Source organism: Prinia subflava, chromosome 10 (genome assembly GCF_021018805.1).
Source record: "Prinia subflava isolate CZ2003 ecotype Zambia chromosome 10, Cam_Psub_1.2, whole genome shotgun sequence".
Classification (NCBI taxonomy): domain Eukaryota; kingdom Metazoa; phylum Chordata; class Aves; order Passeriformes; family Cisticolidae; genus Prinia; species Prinia subflava.
In genome coordinates, this window is record NC_086256.1 from 6,229,601 (window position 1) to 6,255,000 (window position 25,400).

The 25,400-nt window shown below is 36.6% G+C and overlaps 1 protein-coding gene across 2 annotated transcripts in view; it reads left to right on the plus strand.

Annotated features, from left to right (window-relative positions):
- FAF1 (Fas associated factor 1) overlaps window positions 1–25,400 on the plus strand; it is a 153,989-nt gene that overhangs the window by 59,902 nt on the left and 68,687 nt on the right. For both annotated transcript variants that reach the window (XM_063407099.1, XM_063407100.1), the window contains one exon: window positions 21,770–21,856. In XM_063407099.1, the coding sequence (XP_063263169.1) occupies window positions 21,770–21,856 (87 nt within the window). The remainder of the gene's footprint in view (window positions 1–21,769; window positions 21,857–25,400) is intronic.

Here is a 25,400-nt window from a genome sequence, read left to right on the forward strand (position 1 = left end):
TTTTTTCATTTATGTTCCTATATCTGTGTAAAACATGAATTTGAAAAGTTATCCTTTTGGTTTTGTACCAGGAATCGTGGGCATAAATTGGAGAGCCTTGCACTCATTTAAAGGATAAAACGGCCTCATAATCACCCGCAAGAAATCCCTGTTACTGTTTTTAAAAAGGGTTATAGCAGCTCTGGGCAAATATTTGCAATAAGTGGCAAAATTTATGCCTTGCTTTGTGGTAGTTGCGTGACCAGACAGTGGGGCATAGGATTGTTTTCAGGTTTTTACAGCTGCAGGGAAAAAGCATCTGTTCCTAGAAAAGCCTTCATTGTTTAATTTTGACACTGACTTTTCCATGCTGCTTGTACCAGTCTCTGGATTAGGTGCCACTAAGATAAAATTTGTTTTAAGTTGCTCCCAAATGCAGCTGTCACTATACACAGCCTTGTAGCTTAGGCAAAGGAGACATAATCAAAACAAGCATTTTTGTACAAGGTCATTTGGTAGACTGAGAAAGCTCAGAGCAGGAATTTTGACAATATTGTATCTTGTGAGTAGCATGGCTATTAGCTTTTGTGTTTATTTAATAATTCTGGTGCTCACTAATGTGTATGGCTGTCTCAGAAATAATGAAAGGATTTTTTGAACTGCACTGCTTTTCTTTACACATACTTTATATTAAATTTCTTTTGATTGAGCAGTTTCTGTGGTATTCAGTTACATACATCCCATGTATGTTTATTTGTATCTCTGTATCTCTACAGTGAAATGGAATGATTTACAAAAAGCAGGGAAAATTGACATTTTTGAAAGGGCTTCCATTTCTTTCCTTCAAAGTTTCCAGTGAATTAAAAATGAAAGAGCACTTCATTTTATGTATCCCAGAGTTGTGTTAATTTCTACCCAGCTGGTCTCAACTGATTGATACAAAGCCAAATTTGTGGCTGCCTGCATTACAAAGTCTGTAATTTGCTAATGAATTATGATAATAATCTTTCATCACACATGAAAGATTTAGACAAACAATTTACTAACTATATAGTTTGATCACAATTTTTGGGTTTGTACCAAGCCTCAAATCTACTTTTATTTTTCCCTGCCTAGATTAGCAGAGCAAAGTGAACTTACTCTTACCTTGTTTTGGAAGCAGTGATGCTGGAAGTTACACGGGGATGATGGTGGGCAGTGGAAACAACTCACACTTGCAGTGTAAATATCCATATTTAATGTATAGACAAATCAAACCACCCAGTTTCCAACTAGAGGAGCATCATAATAGGCACAGCACAAGAAATTATTTGAGACTGCATCCACTGTTGTGGGGACATAGAAAGAAATAAAAATAGGCTACAGATGTTCCTCAAGTTCAACCTCCTCTGGGTATGGTGGAGGCAAACTAATTAAAACACAGCTAGACAAAGCCATAGGGACAAACTAGGCTTAAAAAGAATGGAAAGGAAAAGCAGATATTTCAGAAGAGGAGCAGCTGCCACAGGATCTGTCAGCCTGAGTGAAGTTTGGGGTTACCTGCATGTCAGATCAGCAGAGAGTTGATTTTGAACACTCTAAGGACCCTCTGAGGAGGACAATGTTCCCAGACATGAGCACACCATAAGTGTCTTCCTGTATGAAATCTGCCCGTTTTTGATCAGATCATCCATCTTCTGACCGAAGATTAATTCCCAGTTCTTTAGAACTCACTCCTGTACACAGGAAGGAAGGAGAGGAGTTCAGTGTTCAGTGCCCTCTCCTGTTTTGCAAGATCAACAGAGCTTGCAAAAAAAAAAAAAACAACCTATTGATCATTTTTCTGCTTCTTTTGAACTCAGTAGGATGGGTTTAGGTAGGCAATGTTTTGATGTCCACTTCAGGACAATCAACCAAACAAAAAACCCCACAAGCCCTAGCCCATGTGTCCAGTGTTGCCATTTTTGTGTGGATGAAATGATTTGCTTTGGTGGTTCCTGGCTTGATGTTCTTCTCCTCAGAGCATGAGTGACCCAAACCAGCCGGTTTCTCACCCCAAAACCAGGCGTGGATGACTGCCCCAAACAAAATCACACTGAGATTCCTGATGCTACTGTTATATAAAGTACTGTTTGACTGGTGAAAGTATTTAAAAACAAAGAAACAGGTAGTGAAGTAGGACAACCAGCAGTGTCAAGAAAATGTCATCCAGAGCAGGGCCTGGTTCTGTGGCCCAGTGAAAGGATTAGGAAAAGAGCTTTGGGGTGGGTGCTGCCTGGAAAGGGGGCTGAACTATGACCAAAGACTTGTTATTGTTGCTTTATTATGTTGTTTGTCCTTATCATATTTAGGGAACTAGAACTTTATGGATAACCAGGAATGTGTTCATGAATCACTTTTTACTGCATCAAAAAGATGCAGTTAAAAAGAAGGTTAAAAAGAAGGATTCTTAAGTTTGGTTTGAAGGCAATATTTTTTTGGTCAAATTTCTGATTAATGGAAAGTGCAGAAAAATGGGGATAGAGGTGTAAACAACAAAGATTTGATGTACCAAGACCTGAACTCTCAGCACTCCTTTGTCCCTGGGAAGGTGATTCTATCTCATAGCTGTTACCTGGTATGTCTAATACCTAGAAATATCTTGGAAATGATGATGTTATTGTAGTTTGGAAGTATAGACCAGCCGAGGACTTCCACAATATTGGAAATAAATAACCATTTAAGGAAACAAAGGAAAGAGGTGTAGAAAGAACAAGGATTTTTTACTGTTTTTCTACAATTTCTATAGAAGAAAGAGAGATCTTCCTACAAATATGTACTAATAAAACAGCAGTAAGTCTGTCTGTCTGTCTGTCTGTCTGGTATCACATGGCAGAGCTGTGCATACCTTACTCCAACCCCAACAACCCAAGGACTGACTTAATTTTAGTTATTTTGTTCAGCATCAGGGCACCCCAAATATCTCTGCAATTTCTTTTGTGAGAAACACACAGGGTTTGTATTGAGCTTATTTCACTCATTTCTCATGACAAGCTTACTTTTACTGAACTTAGAAACTGTGACACAGTGACTGTGACTTTTATTTAAGAAACATTGTGAGCTGTGTTTGTATCCTGTTATTAATTTCTCTGTAACTGTAAGCTGAATTTCAGTTCAACATCTCCCCTCTGTGTCTTGCAGAAACTTCTGTTTGCACTTACTCACAAAGTTCCTCTTCTAAGGCAAGAAGGACTTATTCCTGAATAATTCAAAAGTGGGGAGTGTAAGAAGTGCTTGGATTAATCTGCAGAGGGTTTTGTGTGTTGACAATTTCACCTATAACTAACAGTCTCTTTCACCCACTCTGCTTAAAAGGTCTTGGCTCTTTTTTATTCTTTGCATTGACCTTGGGCTGGCAGAGAAAAGACCAGACTGCAGCTGAGAGCTCTGACCACAGGGCAGCCTAGGCCAGGACTAAGGCAAACAAAGTGGAGAAGCTCTGACATTCACAAAAAGCAGCAACAGAAGAGTGGAAGAGGACACTTTTTTTGTAGTACAAAGCAATACAGTGAAACTTCTCACCCTGACACTGAAGGTAAACTGCCAAGTCAGGCAGGTCCACGTTAATTTTTCAGAGATGGCTCTTGTGAGGGTAGTGGAAGCTATTTAAATTCTCTAGATCGTTCTGTGAGGTTTGGGGTGAGCTGAAAGTTTCTTTTTTGATGAACTAAGAGCAATAGACTGAGATGAAACAAGAATTGCTGTGGAGATGCCTTTACTCTCCCCCTTAAAAACCTGTTTGTGGAAAAGATCTCTGATCTTTATCTATTCTGGCTTTTAACAATGACCATTTCTAGCTGGTCCCGTGGATCAAATGTTTCTTATTAGTTGAAATCTCAAAATTGTGCATCTTCTCTTTTACTTTGGTCTTAATATTAATTAGTTTGCCTGCTCAGATTGTTTTGTCCTCCCAAGCTGAAGTGTGCAGTAAGTTGGAGAGGTGGGAAGCTTAAGATTAGGACTGTGCTTTTGAAGTGAAACACCAATGCAATTCCATTTTACAGGGACATCAGTCCCATGGTGCAAATCAGTATTTTCAAATCCTGCAGCATTGGAAGCCTCCATTGTAGCAGCAACTGTGTCCTTTAAAAAATAATTTTGTGCACAGAGATGGTGGAATTCTTCTTGAATAGGAACAAATAAATGAAAGGTTGAGTGGAAAGTGCATGTGCTGGGTGTTTTCAACTCACTGCAGAGTAGCCATGCAAAGAATCACCACGAACAGTAAGACAAGCTTTTTAAATATCCAAAAAGAAAGAGTTTTCCCCTCAGAGAACTACATTAGCATTGTATTTTGTTAATTTTCTTTCTTAAGATCAGTTTGAAGTGAGGAACAATAAAACTTGGAGATTAAATGTTTATTCTGCAGCCTAAGTGCAAACTGTTTGAAGTAGAGGATAATTTTAGCATAGTCCAAAATAAGCATCTGTTGTCTCAAGACATTGGTATTAGATGAGAACTGAAAATCAATTTCACTTCTCATTTTGTGTCTTTTGCCTTTTGTCAGTTTTTAGATCAGATCTAGAATCACTCAGATATGACATAAAAATCTGACAGTCACCAACTGAATTTTTAACTCTATAGGTCCTTTTGCTTGTTTAGTAAACAGTGTCTTTTTCTCTTCTTTTATTCATCTTAATTATTTTTTCTTCTGTTTCTTTAAATTTTTTTGGTTGTTCCCATACCTGTTTTCTTTTGTACTGCTGTCTCATTTCTGCCTTTCATCTTCTGTTTTATTGACTTTTGCATGTTTTAATAAAAACAGTTTTAGGAATTTCTTCATTTCTACTTGTTTAAATGAAATACCAATATCTGACCTAACTTTTCTAAATACTATTTTCTCCTTACAATGCAATACAGAACAAAATACTGTGTCAGAAACTTTTAAAGTATTGTTCTTTTTATGCTTTTTTTTGTCAGAATACTTGTGTGCTGAATTATACTTGAAAGCTGTTCTTTTGTGTCAGTATACTGCATGTTAATCTTTCAGAGACTGAATTTTCACTAATTATTATCTGCATATGAAATGGACATTCTATCAACTAAATTTTTACTGCTGGTGTTAATTGTCATAGTTAAAAACATTACACATTCTTAGGATTTAGACAGGAATTTTTTTTACATTTTTGATGTCATTTTGTTGGTGTATATTTTATACACTGAATTTGCATAACTGTGAGTATTCTTGTGGTTCAGAGGAGAAGCTGTTAGTATGGATCTGTCAAATAGTTGTTTTATTAATTTATTCTCATGGAAAAACCAGAGAGAGTAGCTGAATATGTAAATGAGAGCTTCTGATGCTATAACTTGTCAAATAACCATTGATGCAGTATAGCTGAGCAAACTGTTTCAGTGTGTGCATATACAGTAGGTATTTCTCTCCAAATTAATATTTGCATTTGAAATATGAGTGTAGTGCAAATACATGAGAAGTATATAACAATTAATAATATTTTGTGCTTGATGTTTACATATTATGTGCTCTGTATTTTAATGCTGAGTATTATCTGCTTCTTTAATAATTTTGAATTAATCTTCCAAATATATTGATTTAAAGCAATTTATTACTTAATTATTAAGGTTTGATAGGCATTTATGTCCTTGAATCTGGTTGAGTTTGGTCAGTAGGTAGTTGGCATTTCTTGAGGTTGCCATTTTGAATTCACAGTCTTTATTGATTTCATGTAGCAAATTGTTCCCTTCATTACATTAATGAGTAAGTAAAAAAAGCTGGCATGTTCTTCAAGGTTTTAATGTCCCCTCAGGGATTTCTTTCCATGAGGATTTTCTTCTTCAACCAAAAGGACTTTGGATCCATCCTTTGACTTTGAATGGTTCCACAGATGAGAAAAAAATGCTTCTCGGACTTTTTAAAAGCTCTTTCTCAATTCTTTTGTTCTCCCATTTGTGAACCATTGCCAGCTTACTGTAATGCAGTTGCAATAAGATAAAAAAGTCTGTTTTGCACTTTCATCTTTGACTGCTTGGCAATTTAAGTGTGGTATTAGGAAAGTAATACCTTGATCCATTAGAAATTACTAGAAAGTTTAGTGTTCATATCATAAATAGAAACATGCTCACACTATTAATTTCTCTAAGCATGCTATTCACGTTCTTCCACTGATAAAATTGACTTGTTGGGGTTTTCTTTTTGGTTCTTTTCACAGTGTAGTGATAAACGTCACTGCTCTAGAAAAGATGTAAGAATACCACATCATGAGGTTCGTGGTATTTTGGAGGAGTTCAGTGTTGCAACAGTGGCTCTGTGCTCTCAGGGAGTGGAGTGAGGGATTTGGAGCGGTGTTGATGCAACGCAAATGTAGCTTTATTCCCAAAATGCGCCTTTTTGGCCATTTTATAAGAAATGAAGACCTTGTAGCATCATAATTTGAAGGCAAATTCTGCCTCAGAAACAGGCTGTGGTTCCCACAGAGCTGTTGCTGTTCTCTGGAACTCGTGTCCTGCCCTCCTCGTAGAGGTGTTCCAGAGCTTGAGGCTGGGAGAGGGAGGAGGAGAGGATGAGCTGTTCTCAGCAGCCCTTTGCTCTTAGCCTTCTGTTTTGGATCCTAGCTGGGAGTCAATGTCATTTTACAGCTGCATTTAACTCCAGTCACCCTGCTCCCCTCTTCCTCCCCTCGTGCTGCTTTGAAGGCAGCCCCGGGGTCAGTGCCAGCCTGGAGGAGCTGAGCCACTGCTCAGAGAGGGAGCCTGGGAAGCAGAGCAGAAGCAGGAGCCAGCCAGACCTGTCAGTGGCTTTTTTTTTCCCCTCCATGAGTGTTAATTGTGGTCACGAGAGTTAAGTGTTGCTGTAAAATTAACATCTTGGTATTATGTATTTATTATCCACCGTGTAGCTTCAATGTCAAGTTTACCCAGCAGACAAGTCAAAACAAGATCATTTTTTTTCTAACTGCTGCTACGGCAAGTCTCAGCCTGGGATCTCAGAAAATCACAGTGTTCCTTCTAGTTAGCAGCTAGTAGGAAACAATAAAGATTTAGGGTTCAGAATTTAATTGGCACTGATGCTGATGCAGGGAGAACAAACTGCACATGGTTTACTCTTCTGAAGCTTTATTGATTCTTTTTTGAAAGGAAAGCTCTGATGAAAGTAAAAAGAGGCGTTTAATTTGCAAGTATTTCTACACAGTTTTTATTCTGAAATGTGCTTTTCTATCCTCCTCTATCCCTGCATGGTAAAAATGCCTTAAGATCTTCTGAATCAGAGACAGATACTGAAAAACAAAAGTGTAAGACTGTACTGTTCATCTTGTTCATTTGGATGGCATTGCAGCTTTCTTCCAGGGTAATTTTACATCTTTCCCAAGGCTAATGCTTCGTATGCAGTTGTAAGCACTTTTGAGATAATATGACAGTAGCATATCCTCAAAATCTCCATCCCAGATTCTAGTCTTTTAGTGACCTATTTCCAAGGATCAGATCTGGATATCAGTCTCAAAGACGTGGTGATAAAATCAGAAGTTTCCTGTTTTTCTGACATTGCCTGTATATCAAAATCTAGAAACAGGATTTTTTTTTCATCACTTACATAACTGAACTTTTGAATTTCAGTGAGTAACTGGGGATTTTTTCTTCAGACATAGATTGATTCTATGCTTTCAGAGTCTACAGCAAGGTCAGAGATGTGTGGCAGAACCAACTGCAGATGTCTTTGAATGACTTCCTGCTTCCACAGCTTCCTTGCAAATCATGATAAAGTCCTTGAGTTGTCATCACTGCCAAAGCCACCACAGTGGCTTCCATTAATAGCTGATCTGTCAGTCCATACTTTCAAAGAGTTTTGAAAATTTTGGAAAGGAGTGACTTATTTCCCTTCCAATCTCATGTCTCCATTTTCTCCATAGCTTTGGTGACAGATTACACCCATTTCTCCTGATCTGGAATTACAGTTTAAAATGCCTGTCATTGTGACACAATGACCAGCAGCTCTTAGCTTTTTATTGGCTTTCTGCCATCCCTGCCATGTGTTTTCCTGCTGCTTTTCAGGAATTTGTTTTCATGAGACATCTGCAGGCAAACATTTTCTGGGACTTCTAATCCATTGGGCTTTAGTAATGGCTTCTTATTTCAAGGGAAGAGGATTTTACAGAAACTATTTGAAATATCCAAAATCAATACAAGATGATGATACTTATCTTTAAAACAGAGTCTCCAAAAGCCTTTATTTTTGCACTCATATGGAAAGTTTTAGGGTTACTGAGCTGGTTTTGCTGCTGGAGGAGGACATTCTGTGCCAGATTCCTGTCTGTGTACATTGTAACTCAACGTCTTTGGTTCTTATTGAGTCAGGGCTGCTGTTCTTGCATGTGTTACTTAAAAACACAAGGCTGCAACATAAATTCACCAAATTTATTGTCATTAGTCATGCTTCCCATGTGTCTGGATACATACATAGCTTTCTGACCCGTTTCTGGTGGTTGGGAGGTGACAGCTCACTGGCAGGATCTCAAGCTCTTTATGAAATCTTTTTCAGCTGCTACTGATAGGATGTGTGCTTAAGCCTCACATACCCCAGTGTCACGGTGGTGATCACATTTTAAGAGGTGATCAGACACCTGACTTCTCTCTTAGAAAGCATTTGGCCTGTCAGCAAAGGCCCATTCCCTTCTTATGCATCTGTGTGAGTGCTCAAGGGTCGTGTGTCCCATTGATTTGGAAAATTTCTAAGGAGCAGCCTGGGAGGATATCTTCAAAACTGTCCAGGTTGTGGTTACTCAAGGCTGATCTAATTCCACATACAACAAACAAAAGTGCTAATAGATCTATTTTAGTCCTTAAGTCTCTTTAGCCTGCCTGTTACATACATTGATCTGTTGGATGTGCCTCTGATAAATTTTCTTCTACGTATTCTCACTTAGATCATGAAAGAAGTGATTATGATTTCACTGTCCTGTTTGAAACACTTTAGGTTCAGGGCATACTCTCTGTGCAAGTGAGTGACCAATGAAATCTCAGTCCTTTCTTCAAGACTCCAGCTTGTTATTGCTGGACTTTAACAGATTTGTCTTCCCCATCTCAAATCCATGGTCCCGTTGATGAATGTGGATCCTTTCAGGGCTAGAGGATGCTTGCTTGTCTCCAGCAGGGGATGTTCATCCTGATAGGGAGGAGTAGTCCTAGAAACTCCACAAAATACAGCAGATTTACCTGGTTTTTGGTAGAAGTCTAGATCCTTGTCTGTAGCGGAAACTTACTTCCAAGATATATTGGATTGTTGTCTGGATATCAGTGCAGAGCTCTCAGATATGACTTAGTTACCCAGTAAATCTCTCATCTGACCCTGTTAGCCATTAGTAGAAACAAAGACATTTGCTTCTTCAAGCAGCACCTCCCTGGTGCTGATAAATAATTGTCCTTCCTGGTCTGCTTCCTTTGTCATTGTTGCATTGAGACAAAAGGATATCTTGGACCATGTGAAAAATAAAGACTTGGTGTAACTGTCTTGTTGCTGTAACAGAATAATAAAAAGGCTGTGTGGGAGCAATTCATTACTCTTTTCCTTTCAAGCACTTAAAAGAAAACCAGAGCTGAAAATATTTCTTTGAGAGATACTGAAATACCTCATTAGTTCTTTCTTTTTATTGGCTATTGAGGTGACAATTCTGTAACAGGAATGAACGTGAGGATGAATTTTGCTTTGATTTATAGAAATGTGTTAATTTGAGCTGAATAGATCTTTTCAGATCTTAATATTTGTTATCTGTGAATCTTGTTCTGTAATACATAGTTTCTAGTTTTATTTTAGATAAAGGAATCGTAATGGAGACTATGTTAATTCTGTGCAGTATTGAAGGTGTTCTGGGGAAAATGAGTTGCTGGGATTCACTAATGTGTAATTTAAGTATTTTTTTCATTAAATGGAATAGTGTTCACTGCTTATTTAATAGATATAGAATTACATGTTAACTTAAGACTGAAAAGTGTGGAGAAAATATGTATGTTTAATTAATTAAGTTAACCTTTATTCAAGTCTTTCCATTTCAGTGAGATGACAAGCTTGCACAATAGAATAGTGAAAATGGACAGAATAGCTTTATATTAGCTCATTTTCTGAAGCGATCATTAAGTTTTGTTGTTGTTCTGCAGCAAATGAATGGTGAGCTTTGTAAAGACTGCTATCTGCAGAAGAGGTAACTCCTGTAGTGTTTTGGTCAAACACTGATGAAATTGCATTTAGCTGTATATTCAAGAAATACTGACTCCTCCATCATGAAACATCTCTGTGTGATTCTGGGTCACTCAGACCAGACTATTCATGAGGGTGGCTGCTGCTGAAGATACAGCAAATAAACTCTCTGCACTGAGACACTCAGCTCTGCACTCCTCTTAGAGGAACAAGTTAAATTTTCTTTTAATATTTTGGAATTCTAAAGGAAAACCTGATTTAATATTGTAGACTACTTACATTTTTAATTTAGGCTGTCCAGGTCTGGAAACCAGTCCAGTTCAGGAAAAATGCCTGAAGCAGGGGTTGCAGGACTGGGACCTTAGCAGCACTCCTTTTCTTCATAAAAGGTTTGCTGTTTGTAAAGAAAAGTTCCTCACTTGAGAGACTTCCAGATAATTTTTGTCTTCAAATTGATCTGTAGAGTTCACAGTTACTGTTTGTTTTCATTCTCCAGTAACACTTTCCCTTCATCTTCCCATGTCTGCACCTGTGTAGAACTTAGACTTCAGGTTTTCTAGTATTGCTCTTGGCTTAGTGTGTTTATTTTAACTGTTCCTAATATTTTTCTGTTATCTGATAACCCAACAATTTGAACCTTACTAATTTGCTTTTCCCATCAACTTTTTGTGCTCTACCAGTACTTATGACTCATGTATACTAGTTCAAGTACTGACTTGTTTGGGAAAAAGACTTAAATTAAAGAAAGAAGAGCCAGAGAGAATGCAGATTGGGTTTTTTGGCCAGGTTGCAGCTGCTTTTTTCAACTTTATTCTATTTTTTTTTTTTTGAGGAAATGTGCTTAAACACTTTTAAATACACTAAAAGTAGTATTACTCACAAAACCAAAACAAATTTGTATGGCTTTTTTTTTTGTAGACATAAAAATCTATATTTGGGTTGTACCTTTGCCTGACTCGTTTTGTTAACTCAATAGAATCTCATCTCTGCTTCACTCACAGTCTTAGTGTTTTTAATTTTTTAAAATCCTGGTGCAGGTCAATGTTCACTTTATTGTGGAAGAAGGAGACAGGGCTATAGTTGGCAAATATTATAAATGGCAGCAATAAAGATTCTTGTCCCTCATTCAGAAAACTCATGATATGCTTTCACCTGTACTGCCATTACTATTACACTGAAAACTGTCAGGGAAGAGAGGTAGAGGTCTTAATTTTTGTATGTTTTTAGTGCCTATGTTAAAAAACAAAAGCAAGTCTAATACCTGATATTTGGTCATCTTCTTTCTTTATTTTTCTAAAATTTGTTTATTAGAAACCTGTTTCATACTGACTTTGAATACAAATAAAGATCTAGCTTTTCTACGATGTAACAATGAACTTTTGAAAGCTGTCAAATTTTTTCCAATGAAATTATTTTTGGGACACAAATTCAGGGAAGCAGTGCTTTAAAATAATATACTTTATAACTTTTATTCTACATCACATAGAGGAAAATATATCATTTTTAAACATGTTAAATATGTTCTACGTGAAAGATTTTCCTCTATCTTATTAAGTAGAGGAGGGGATTTTTTGGGTGGAAGATTCCATAGTTAAAGATGTAAACCAGCAATTTCTTGCTTCTATAGCACAACATAGTTCAGAGCTGAGATTAGAGAAACCCTGTAGAGTGGCTAATACTTGAGGGCATCCCCAACTAGAAAAGTATGTGAATTTAGGCATGGGAGGAAGGAAGGATCTGCTTTAAATTTAGTGTAGGGTCACTGAGTCTTAATGATAGATTAAACAAGGGAGGTGGAATAATGAATAGGGGTATGCAATGTGTAGCACTAATACCAGAAGTCCATGGTTTGCACTGGTTATTTAATGTCTTTTCCCATATGTTTCTGAATAGAGCAGGTTATGGCAGGGATGAGCTAAGGAATAGCTTTGTTGGTGAATTGTTAAATAGACTGAATTCTCTCTCTAAAAAATGTATATGTATATAGGAGAGCTGATTGTTAATAATATAATCAGGCACCTTACGTGCATATACCTTAAACGCAGCAATATTAGTAACTGTGTTTGTAATTGATGTGTGTATGTTGATATTCTTAAAACCCATTGGGAAAGTTTGTCTGCACTTCTTTTCCATTGTTAAAGAAGAAATCAATTTCAAATTGCTTCTGAATATTGTTGATATAAAAACCTCTGAAGAAGTTTTGATGTGGTAGACACAATGATGAAATGGAGGAAGTACCCAGAAATGTTTTCGTTAGTAGAAATTTGACTGACAGCTCAATGAACATTGTTTTATAGTTTAACTTGAATTCAGAATAACATGAGTATCTATTCAAATACAACCACATCAAAAATTTATTAAATTCATAGTTAGAGTGACTGAGAAAAGATGTTACAGTTTACTTTAGAGCTGACTTCCTACAGAGATTTCTTGTCAAAGTCTGCCAAATACCTGATACCAACAACTCAGTGAACCAAGCAAGTCAGTACTTGAGTTACTTATGGCTTTCTGGATGACCCATATTCTCTTTTTATGGTGGTAATACCAGAGAGTCTTCAGAGAAAATGCATTGAACTTAATTTTTGCTTTGGGAAATTAACGTGTAATGCACAAGATCTTTTATATCTGTGGCTCATCTTCCTTTTTAGATGCACCTTGTGTGCTGGCCCTAGGAATAAAAGGGCTGCAGAGCAAGTCTGCCCATTTCTCCTGACTTAGCTGCAGGTTTGCTGTGACCTTTAAGGGTAAAAATGGAGGGAAGAGAGAAGTAAAACACTGAAGTTAGAGGTACTGGAGAATTTCTTCATGTGAAAGTACTTCCCACCTCTCTGCATGGCTGTGGTACTTTGCTTCACAAAGTTAATAGATTGAACTATTTTTCATATAATATGTAAATTTACAAATACTTTAACAAAACTTTTAAAAAATAACTTTTACAAAAAATTGGAGTAGACTTCGTGTTGTCTCTGGGAGCAAGAAAATCCCAGAAGTTTATTCTGTCAATTGTCTAGAGAACAAGTAAAAACAGATGAGAAAATACTGATTTTGTGATGTTCTCTTTCTTACACCAAAATTGGTAGGCCTGTCACTTAAAATAAGGATTGCTATGAAGCAAATGTGATTCATGCATTTTTGAAGACTGAAACTGAATCAGTTTCTCTTTTGAAACTTAGTTGGGTAGGAGTGAAGGAAGATATTGTTAATCAGTGAAATGTGTTCAGGAGTGAATTTTTTGGAGTCATAATCTGAGATTTGGGGGAGGTAGTAGGGTTCCTATTTTCATTGAACCAAAGTGAAAAGAAACTTAAGTGGGAGATTTTTTTGTTGCGTTTTGTTTTTTCCCTTTTTCACCCTATATGGATCTAAATGGTGCTCTTTACTATGATTAAATGCAGTAAGAATTGGATCTTTAACTTCATTCTTCTCCTTCCTCATTCCTTTTACCATTGATTGGTTTGAGAGATGACTTTTGAAACCCCTGAATATTCCCAAGTAGAGAAGTCACCAAAGACCACTTTATGTATTTAATATGCTTGGGTTGTTGCAGACCAATTACTTTTTAAATGAAGATGAGGATGTTTGACTAGAAATATATTTGTCTAAATTTTTCTTTTATTCTGAACATGACAGCTGTGAAAATGTAACAGACCTTCTTTCCACTGCAAGAGTCACATCAACTCTTTCTTTTATTTCCAGTGATGATTCAGACCCTAGAAATAATCTTTAATTCCTTTTGAGTGGGAGTCTGACTATATCCATGAGAGTCACTGTGCTATAACTGAATATGTGCACAAGTGATGTGGACAAGGTGAGGTGGGACCAAGCCTATGTAACAGGCATGGAGATTTTTTCTTACTTCCCAGCTTTAATTCATATTTTACTATTACTCAGTACTGTCAGTATCTTCTGGTAAGTCTGAGAGGTGTTAGGATGGACAGAATGTGTATTTAATAATGGAAAGTGTGTTTTCATACCAATTTTGAATAGCTTGGATCAAAGTTAATGCTTTTGGCACATAAATCATGACCAGTAAGTATCAAGGTGTTTGGCAGTCTCTCAATGTTTCAGGACATAAAATCACCGGAATTGAGACCTTGGGGGTAAAAATATTAGAAACTCTTCATATTGCAACAGAATGTTTTGCCAAAAGAGTAGTTGCCTGTTGATGGTGATCTGGTGATGGATGCTTGAGGAGCAGTTGCCTGTTGTCTTTCACAATGTGCACAGAGGTCACTTAAAAGTTTCCATGGAGCAGTGCTGGGTTATTTAAATAGTGGCATTTTCTAATAAGTGGCATTTTCTCAAATGACCATTCCTACTGAATGGAAAAACAAGCTAGGACTTCAAAATGTATCTTTTCTGTGTCAGTGCATGTCAAACAATCAAACAAGCAAACAAACAAACTTCAGGTATTATCAGCAGTTTTATTTTGTTAGTAGAAGCGTTTAAGGTGTTTTCAAATAAGTTTGTAAAATTGTTTTGGCAGTATGTCTTTGTTGTTTGATCTCTTTTAACCCTAGTCACATCTTCCTTTCAATCTCTAATGTCACAGCTAGCTCACGCACTTAATTCTTTCATACCCCATTTCAACCTTATCCTTGTGTGCTGCTAAAATGATTTTTTTTTCAAATACTCATGTCTCTTGCCCCAATTCCTTAAGAAATGTGTTTTCCCTTCTCCTTCTATAGGAATTTGTTTCTTCTTTTAACCTTCTATTACAAAAATCAAAGGGTCATGCAGTTTAAAGTTCAGAGGGGATTATCACAATTAGGTCTCCTAGGCACTACAAGCAATGAATAATAATAATAATAATAATGTGAGCTGAACCTTTGCACAGTGCAGGCCATATAGCAGCATCCAGGAACTTAGCCTACTAACTGGGAAAACCTATGCAGACCTGAATATTTTCAGAGATATTAAAAACAAAAATAGTAATTTAAAGGAAGAGATACTAAATAATTAATTAGAAAATGTGTTTTAGTAAAACACACAGTGGAAGTCCTGTTCATTTTATAAAAGTGCTGAATCATGACTGACTTTTGGCTGATAGGCTTGGGCAGGTGAGGTTTTCTTTTGCATTCAATATAGATTTTAAATATTTACATTGGAAGTGTATTTTTTTCCTTTTTTCCTTTACAACAGAGTGAATTGAATATGTGTAAATGTAAATAGCATAGTGAGCCTTCCTTAGAGAGTTTCAGTGGTATAAAATTTGCAAGAAGCAGATGCTGTTATTTAAAAATAGCCCAATCCTGACATCTTAATTCATTAATTGGAAGCATTCTTTTATTTAAACTTCAGTCAGCTGCTAGAAGGAGAGGCAAGGTATCATTTGATGTCTTTAGAATTGCTGTATTATTACTAAAGTAAAACTTACAGTAAAATTAAAATTTGATGATTTAGATAGCCTTTGGTTTATGATGTTTTAGCACAGTTTATTGTATTGTGTACTGGAAATATAAGAACACAGGCAAAATTGTGAGTGGAGCTGACTTAGAACCTTTCCCTTAAATGAGTCTTGAGTAAATTCTTGGGAGTTCTGGCTTGGGTATTAGTGGTGGCTCACACAGTGCACTACATTACAATATGTGAATATCTCCTACCTCTGGGTAGCTGGCTGAAAATTACTTTTAAAGTTAAGAAATTCAGTTTCTCCTTTGGCTTGTGACATCCCTTTCCTGATAAAATGCAAGATCCTTTTTCTCTGCTATGAGAACATTTTAAATATGGGTTACTTTTTCTGGTTTGTCATTTTCATTCTTAACTTCTTCAGTTTGTGTCTTGTGTTTTTCTGTTGCTGTTGACCAGATCTATTGCAGTGGCTTGTGGCAGAGGCTGATTCAGAAATTCCTTCTCTCTAGTTTTACATCTCTAGATTTTTAATAATTCTCTTTAGTCCACAATTTACTGAAGTCACCCTTTAAACTAACCAATCTTTTTGCTTACAGCTGTTGATATCATCTTTTCAAATTCACCGTAATATCACCTTTGATGCTTCTCCATGCATAGAAACTTGGTTGATTCTGCCACTGCTTCTCATCTATTCCTGCCAGATTCCCAGTGCTCTTTGCTATCTGTTGGAATTTTGCCTGGCACAGATGTTAAAGACTTTCATCTGTAATCTTTAAGCCTATCACTTTAGCTGGGTTTACCTCCTTTCTTTCCAAAATGCTTCTGCTTATTTTGGAGTTCTCCCTGCCCCATCCATATCATTCCTGTCCCCTAAAAATTTTGGTTACTTGCCTTGACTTCTTCTGTTCCAATGTCAAAGTCAAGATTTCAGCTGTACCATCAGTGCCCCATGCAACCTTGGACTGTCTGCATCTGATCTCATTTCCCTGCGTCCCCCAACTCACATTCCACATTCCTCACAGTCCTCTGACTTTATTGCTCCTTTTGTCTGCCTTTCATGCACTCATTTTTGCACTGTCTTTCATGCTGCCTATGTGCCTGGAACAGTCTTTAGCATCTCAGCCAATTTACAGCTTTGCATAAATTATATTTAATAATAAGACTAACAAAAGTTCATTATGTACATTATTTCACTTAACTTTGTACCTGCATAAGCGGAAAACAGCCTGAGGGAAACTACTGTTAAACTTTGTTGTGATTTGTTGTGATTCAAAGATACAGATTCAGGCATGACAGTTCTTCAATGATTCAGCATAGATTTAATTTTTTTAATCATTTAGCGAGTGTTAGATCTTTATTTTTTTGAGAGTAGGTTTCAGATCTTTCTAATTCAGAGATGAGAAGACAGATACTTATTTCTGCTAAGTGCAATCACCACAAGGTTGTTGTCAATACGGTACCTGGTACAGGCTTTTTGCCCTGTGGTACATTTTGCTTCACTTTATCCTTAATAATATGAATGTGGCAGGACTTGGAATGTTGGATTAGCTTCATATCACTTCAAACAAAGTGTATCTTTTGTGGTTAACCTTACTTTCAAAGCAGTGTGTTCATCTGTTTAAAGAAACCAGGGAAAGATAGGAAGGTAACACTCTGCCTCTATCTGGGAAATTTCCTGAGTGTGTTGGCTACTTTGACATACACGTTTTCTTAAAATATTAGAAGTTGTTTAATATTTTAACTCCCTTCTAAAACCAGTGAAAAGAAGCTGAAGGTAAAACTTCACACGCTTTTCCAGCATCCATGTATAACTGCAAGGCAGTGCATTATGCAGGAATTACACGTAATTTTCCAAGTAAAAGTGCATCTGAAATATATGGGCTTTTTTATTTGTTTAAATGGTTGTATTGATACTGTTTACAGCTGAGTAGTGAAACCAAATGGATGTGCCTTTAATTTGTTTTTAAATGATCTCTTATATTCTGGAGATGATAATCTGAAGGGTGGCTGCCATAGTAATGTGCCAGTCACCATGGCATCTGAACATAAAGACATTCTGGGCTGCACAAAGACAATGCCACCAATTCGTATTTCAAACTGATCAAAAGTGTGAGACCAAAAAGTTTGCCAATAAATGTAGCTCAGTGGATGGCACTGCAATTTAGAGATTGCTTTACACAACGAAGATTTCAGTTCTCTCAATGCTGAGGGATTTTATAAGTAAAATCCTTAACACAGACTTTGTCCATTTACTGTGCTAACTTTTTTCAGTTGTGTAGAGAGTGTGGCTGCAGATTTTTATTGGCCCTGTGAAGGAGCAGGTCACAGTTCTGCTTTATATAAAGCTTTAGAACTTTTTCCTCCTCATGGAGCTTTTCACTTTAAAGTGAAATTAAGTCAGTTGGTGAAGAAAAGGGGTTTTCTATACTCAATTGGTAAATATTCTAATCTCTAAAACATTTTACAGTCTGCTTTCGTAATCGTGTTCTAATTATCAAAGAAACCCAAAATCAAATCATTATTTAAAAGCGAGCTTATTTTATCTTCAATAATTGATTGTGGCTTGTTGTTTGAAAGAGGACTGCTTTGGCATGAATTCCAAATCCAGTTATGATCTTAGCTCAAGCAGTTTGTTTAATCAAACATTACTCTAATCAGTCTTACATGGTCCCCTACCCAGCCAGGCCTGCCTATAACAACTGGTTTATTCTGCGACGAGTTGCTCAACAGATGTCATTCTGGTAGAATAATGCAGCAGAATACTTGTGCCTTGGCTAAAATTACTTCAACTTTGATCACTTTTGTCCAGCACATCAGTCTGGCATTGTGCTTTATACCAACATAACACTTTACCCCGAGCATGCCTTTCAAGCTTAGAATAGCAGAGGAATGTTATTGAATTCAGTGCAGTTACAGATGAGTTAATGAAAGAAGGGAAATACTGTTTTTTTCATAATGCCTTTCTGTTGTACTTTGGAATTAAAAGGGAATTTGAGGAATGTGACTTCCGAGTTATTTATTTTTGCTTCTGAAGGCTTTTTGAAAACAATATTATGTAGTCCTATTGAGCCCATGTTTCTGTAAATAAGTTTCACTTGTTATTTTAAAATAACGCACTTTAGAGTTTTATATTGTGAAAATAATATTATTTCTGGTGTGTAGCTGGAAAATAAATATTTCACAGGGACAGTTTATCCTGGTTTTTAATGCAAGAAAATTAAACCAGCAAGAACTGTGTTCTCGTGATCACACACATGTCAGGATTGTTACATTTTGGGTTGTTGTCAGGGGTCAGTATGAAGCAACATTTCTTTACAAAGCCTTCAAGGACACTGTGAGGAAGCAGTAAAATGAAGTCCACTTGAATTGCTAATAGATACTTCAGTATTCTGTGTCTTAAAGACTCATTCTTGTTTCAATTTTTTAAGTTAAAATATAGTTATACTTTTTTTTAAAATTGAAGCATAGTTACCAGTTCACTCTCCCTGCAAAAACTCCTGAACAAAACCAATATTAACATAAAGGTTATCATGTGTACATGTAATTTACCAGTTTTAGGAAAAAATGGAGAGATATCTTAATGATTCTAAGACATATAGTGAAGGCAAAGCTGAGCTGAAAATCCAAGCTCAGCTTGTTGTGATACTAAAACGTCCAGGTAAGAAACTCACATGATCTGACTTTCATTTTTTAGTGAGATACAGACTCAAGAGTTGGAAATATTGTATCTTACTCTTGGAGAATGAATTGAAGCTCTTCTTTCCTGCTCATCTGTGCAGAATATTTATATTCAGAAAGCTTTGAACTGATAGTATTGAAATCATTATCTGCACAGTCTGTGTGTTAAATCTATCCAGAAGTGTGTGACAGTGCTTCACAGTTTTTCCTAACGGGCATTTTATTAGCATGAAATAACTGCTAGTACTAAAAAGGATGAGAAAGAGCAACAATAATTGAAGGAAAGATTTAAAAATAGAGTAAGAGCACTGTACTCTGTGTTGGATCTCATATGCCCTGAATTTTCTCAGTTGTGGGTATTTGTTGACAAACTCATGACTGTGCCATTAAGAAACTTTAGAAGAAGGTGGCCCAAATCAACATTTGTGAGGAGGACTCTGTGTGGAAATCTCTGCCTTGTCCCTCACCCTCCTTAGGATCTTCACAGTGATGAGAACAATTGTTTCACTGCTCAGTGTCTGCACACGTATTCTTCATCCCTTTATTATTGTGCAGAATTTAAAGGAACCATGGAGCATTTGTAGCTAAAGATGATCCAGCGAAAGAGTTTTGGTGCTATTGCATTATGCAAAAATATTTTTAGATTAAAATCTATTGTCAGATGTTTGATATACATCCTGTACTAAAAATAAATGACAGATTTTAGAGGGACATATGTATTTTCAATATGTTTATATTACTTTACCATGGAGTCAAACCTCAGCTGTGCCTCAGTTCTGAAGATCTGTTAAATACTGATTAATAGGTAGGATCAAATGATATAAAATGCCTTTCTTACTGTATTATCTTCCTAAGAATGGTAGTGTAGAATTGTCTTTCATTCATTTCTCGAAAATGAAACCTTTATCTAAATGGATTATGTTAGCATTTACCATTTTGGCAAATTTCAGCTTGCTTTCTGATTATTGCAAACTATTTTTCTGTTAACTCAGGATAAGTGCACTAGACTGCAGGCAAGGTGCTAGCTCAAAGATCTTTTCCTGCTGGCAGCTATAATATAATAAATTTAATTTTTTTTCGTTCATGGAACTTTTAGTAATTCTCATGGCAGAAGTTAGAACACAATGAATTGCTGTTTGTTTCCTGTTGACAAGTGAATAAGTGAAAATCTAAAGAAGCCATCAAAGGACAGCTTTTGGAGTAGCCTTGTAATTTGCTTTAAGTCAAATATTATCCATCTGCCCTAATTAATATCTTTTGGTTTAATGGGTTCTTGTGTTTGTTAGTGTTGGACTGTGCAACCCTCTCGGAGCTGACACCAGGATGCAGAACTTGATTTGCTCAGATATTTTACCAGGACAATAGTCGTACAAAACATTATTTAAAACTATCAAACTTTATTTTTATCTCCTGGAGAGTGTTTTTCTGGATGCTGTGTGGGTTGTTGGGATATGCCTAGGCCTTTGAAGATGTGGGAGGACCTTGTATTCCCACGGAGCAGTTTTATGAAAGGCAAACAAAAAAATAAACCAGGTTGGATGGGACTCTGAGCAACCTGAGTGGTTGAAGGTGTCTCTGGCCAGGGCAGGGGTTTGAATGAGAAGATCTTTAAGGTTCCTTCCAACCCAGACCATTCTGAGATTCCTATGAAAAGCCACCATGGCTGAAACATTTTATTGTTCACAGTTAGGGCCTTCCTGGGCAATATTTACATTGTTTGTGCAGTCTTTATGTTCAGGGGTAAGACATCATTCAGAATTTTAGATTCTACTCTCTATCCTAAATACCAAAATGCATCTTTCTGGGATTTAAATAATTGTTAATCACAAAATCACTGATAAAACTTGCTTGCTTGTCTATCTATGGTAATGTTTTCATGGAAAGAGTTTTATAACTCTTGTATTTTTTTGTATTCTTCCTTTATTCAAAATTTTCAATTCTTCTTTTTTCCATCCCTCCCTTCCTTCTGTTAGCCATCATGTGAGATGATTAACAGTACCAACTTTAATTTAACAGCATGAGAAAAGAGTTGATGTGAAAATTTGTTACTTAGCATTTTGTTAATAAATATTTGAAATAAGTTGTCTTAATTGAAAAATGGGCTTATTAATGAATATTTTCAGGTTTAATATACTAATTTTTATTTTTGGATCCTGTTTAAGAAACTTATACAAAACTCATAGTATTTTTTATTTGATAAGATTTTCACCCAATATTTTCAGGTGAAAATTAACGAGCAAAACATGCAGCAGAATTTTTGTTATTACCTTCTTCTTCCTTTAACTTTTTTCATTACTTTGTAGTAGTTTTTACTTGGAAATTTTGTGTTACAGTTTTTTTTTTGCCTGTTTAAAATGCTGCTGTAATAATGAATCATTTTGAATGGTAATTTTTAGATCTTAATTGTTTATTCTTCAGTGCAGTTTCTTCAGTTGCTTTTGTCTCTGTAATCCTGCTGACCACATCTGAATCCAAGAGCGTTGAAGGAACAGTTTTACAATAACCAGAAAAAATAAAAAGCTTGGAGCTGTGATGAAAACTCTGCTGTTTGGCTGCCTTTTTTAGAGCAATTTGTGAATTATTTGTATTTTTTTGCAGGTAAAGCGGAATGTGTATGACCTGACCAGTATCCCTGTCCGCCACCAGCTGTGGGAAGGTTGGCCTTCCTCTGCCACAGATGACTCAGTGAGTTCCTTTACTTCTCATCTCATTCCTTCCTAGAAAAGCCTGATTTTACATGGATTTTTGATTGGAATCACTCAGTAGCATTTCCTGTCTCATATGCAGTACCTTAAAACGACCTACTTTCACAATTTTGTTGTGGAAGATACAAATGCTCAAGATTTGGGTGACTGAAGCTCAGGGAAATCATTCAGTGCATGTTTCAGAAAAAAAGGAGACGTTGTAGACTGGAGCAATGCTGGACAAGCTTTTGGAAGTTGAAGTCTGTTGAGTGATTGAACATCAGGCAAAAAGCCCTCATTTTTATTTATGCTCTGAGTGCACATCTAGGTATTTTTCACAGTAGATTAGCTCATCCAGTTCACACTCAAGCCTCTGCCTGGCTTCAGAGCTGGAGTTGCTGCTGGAATCAGTGAGGGGTCACCTCTGGTGACAGAATCCACTGACTCAGATTTGCCCATAAATTCATGAAACTGTGGGACTTAGCTGCAGTATCCCATTAATATTAGGCTTGCTTCCTTGCATGGTCATCCTTACAGTGTGTTTTACAGCATGTCTTTCAGTTTTGCTCAGGAAATTTTCTTCTGCTAGTATGTTCCCAGTGCCAGCTAGTGAAGTCTGCCTTTCTTGTGAAGAAACCCCAACCAATCCACTAAAAAAATGCCTAAAAGGGTGAAATAATCATGCACTTATGTTGTATGTAGATTTTGTTACCTGAGAAAAATGTAGAAAAATTAAGTATTTTATTGAACCTGAATGTTCTACAAAGTGAAAATGGATTTAGAGTTTGGTTTCTTACACATTGCTGTTATCTGCCACGCACTACTTTCCATTTCTTTCCTCTTCTTGTAAAGGGAGGATTGCTGTTTGAATAGGAATTGCTGCTCCTTTTTCTTTTGCTCTCTGATTTCTGCCAGTTAAAAAAAAACAAAAGGCAAAAGCTGTCTGAATTTCCTATGTACTTGTAAAATATGTGGTGTTTGCATAAACAGTATTTAAGTTTGAGAAAGGTGGGTAAATCTTAGTCCATGTATCTCAGGGCATATCTGAGCCAATAGATGTAAGGCTGAAATAACAGAATGGTGTCATGTGGCAATTACAGGCTTTGAAATGTGGATCCATTTTAACATTTCATTAGTTTACACTAGCCCAAAAAAGCATTGGAAACTCAACACTTCTAATCTGTTTTCCCACAGCTGTTAGGTTTTCACGTATTTTTCCCCTCCTTTTCTTTTGAATAGGTTACCTCACATATGTAAAAGTCTTGAATCTGCTTTAAGTCTTTTTTTTACAAGTGACATTGTTGCAGGTGAATTTTTCCCCTTTTCATCTTTTATGAAATTGGTGAATGTTGAGTCATCTGCTCTGAAGCAGATGAGTCCTCAAAGCTCACCGCTTGAGACTGGTGGAGCTGGAGCTTGTCAGCTGTGTAAACAGATCTGAGTGTGTTGCCAACAAAAATACAATTAATTTCTGTCTAAAATTAGAGGCCATAGCTTACTATTTATAAAGATTTAATGATAGCAATGACTATCTATGCTCCTGTGATCTGAACATTTTTTTCTTCCAAATTAGAAATATTCGGTAATAATTACTTTAGTAATTAATGATGATCTCTCGAGTTCAGTGGCAAATTTTTAAGATCACTTTTTCCATCATGAGTTTTTAATTTGCTCTCTTGTAGGGTACCTCATTGCAATTAAGGAGTTAAAGAAAGACTTGATTAAAACACTTTTTCATTTGCATGTTATGCAGCATAAGAAATACTTTGTAATACCACAGGAGGTTTTTTCAGTGCAGTTCTCGTTAACCTTTGGCTTAGCAAACAGGACAACTAAATAGACTTGGCATAATTGGATTCCTGTATCATCTTGAGTCTCTTATGAACCTGCCAGACTACAGTCTTCTGACATTATCAGGAAATTTAGTGGAGTCAATAGTAATTTAAAACATTGTTGCTTCATCTCCCTTCAGAGTTAAGATATGTTCTCTGCTTGTACTACCTAATGGAATATGGGATACTGTATGAATTGTCAATAACTCTTTCAGGTCCTTTTGCACACTTTCACCAGGGAAATGGGTATCAAAACCTCCCCATGCAGGAGAATGTTTCCGTGCTGTGACAGTTTGATTGTGGGAAACAAGGCGCAAACAGGCCGTGCAAATCTCATTTCACCGTTCAGCACGGACAAGTTTTAGCTTTTATTGAGTCTGAATAACTTCAAGGCCACAAATTATATCTGTTCTGCTCATTAGAGTTCAAAGTAAATATGAGTTTTAACTTCTTTTTTTTAAATGCGTTTACGTAAGTAAAACTTAAATGTATTCAAAATGTTAACTTGTCTATCTTTGTGTATATAACATCAAATGATACAATGAAGTCTTGAAAATAATCCTATAAAATAAAAAACCCCATAATTATAATTTACTTTAAATACATTCACAATATCTTCTCAATTTTTATTTTGGATTTTGTAACAATTTTAACATTGCAGAGTTTGTAAGATGAGAGCCACGCCAGAATAATTTAGTCAAATTTCTGAAATTTATTCCTTTTTTTTTTTCTCTATTGGCCAGACTTCTAGACTTCACTTGTAATTACTGCTAATGTCAAGTGGAATGAACAATTTTCAAATATGTGTTCACTGTAAAAAAAAAAATCTCAGATCAGTTGTAGGTGATGTTTTAATTACAGTTTTTACATAGAAGCATTGTGATTTTATTTATATGTATGGATGATTTTTTGTGTGTTAGTTTTATGTGTGTATTTTTGAGGTAAAACTCTTCATCCCCCATGAGATCAGTGGGTTTTGATTTATTTCAGTAGAATGAGTTGTTGTCTGTGATTCAGTGGTTTTTTGGTGGCATAGAACAACACCCAATAGAGGAAGAAGGAGAGAGGCTGCTTTCTTGCTGCTTTTTGTTCTTGCTATTTAAGCTACAGGGTTTTTTCTTAATTGGTTCATTGTTTTAAGTCATTTCAGCGCAGCAATGACAAATCCCGCTTCTTTGTAAGTAACGACAGTGAGCTTATCAAAACGGAACATATTTCTGCATCAAAAAGATGAGAAAGTTCTAGGGTGAGGGGAAAGGGGAGAGAGACAAAGGCAGAAGATGAGGTGGTGTAACCGTGCCCTGGCACACGGATCCATCCAGGGGAGCTCAGGATCCAACCTTTGCCTGCTGCTGGTAACGCTCTGTTCCCAAAGCAGCGCCCTTGGGAGAGGCCTTGAATCCTCCTTGCACATCAGGAAACTCCACCTCTTCGTGCTGGAGTGAGCCATTGGGTATTTGCTCAGCAGAGGTGGGTGCAGGCTGACAGGTTACCCAGCTGTGGTGCTGGACAGTCACACTTCAGGCAGGACAAACAGGTTACCACTGACACGTTTAGGATCTGCTTCATCCCTTGGGAGCACAACCACCTTTGTCCCCTGTGGACAGGACCACCTTCCCTTCCGTGGTGCCTGCAGCAGATGTGGTTGACATTCCTTAGCTGAATTTAATAGAGAATTCTGGGCTATAAAAAATCTCAAATGCTTATGGATGA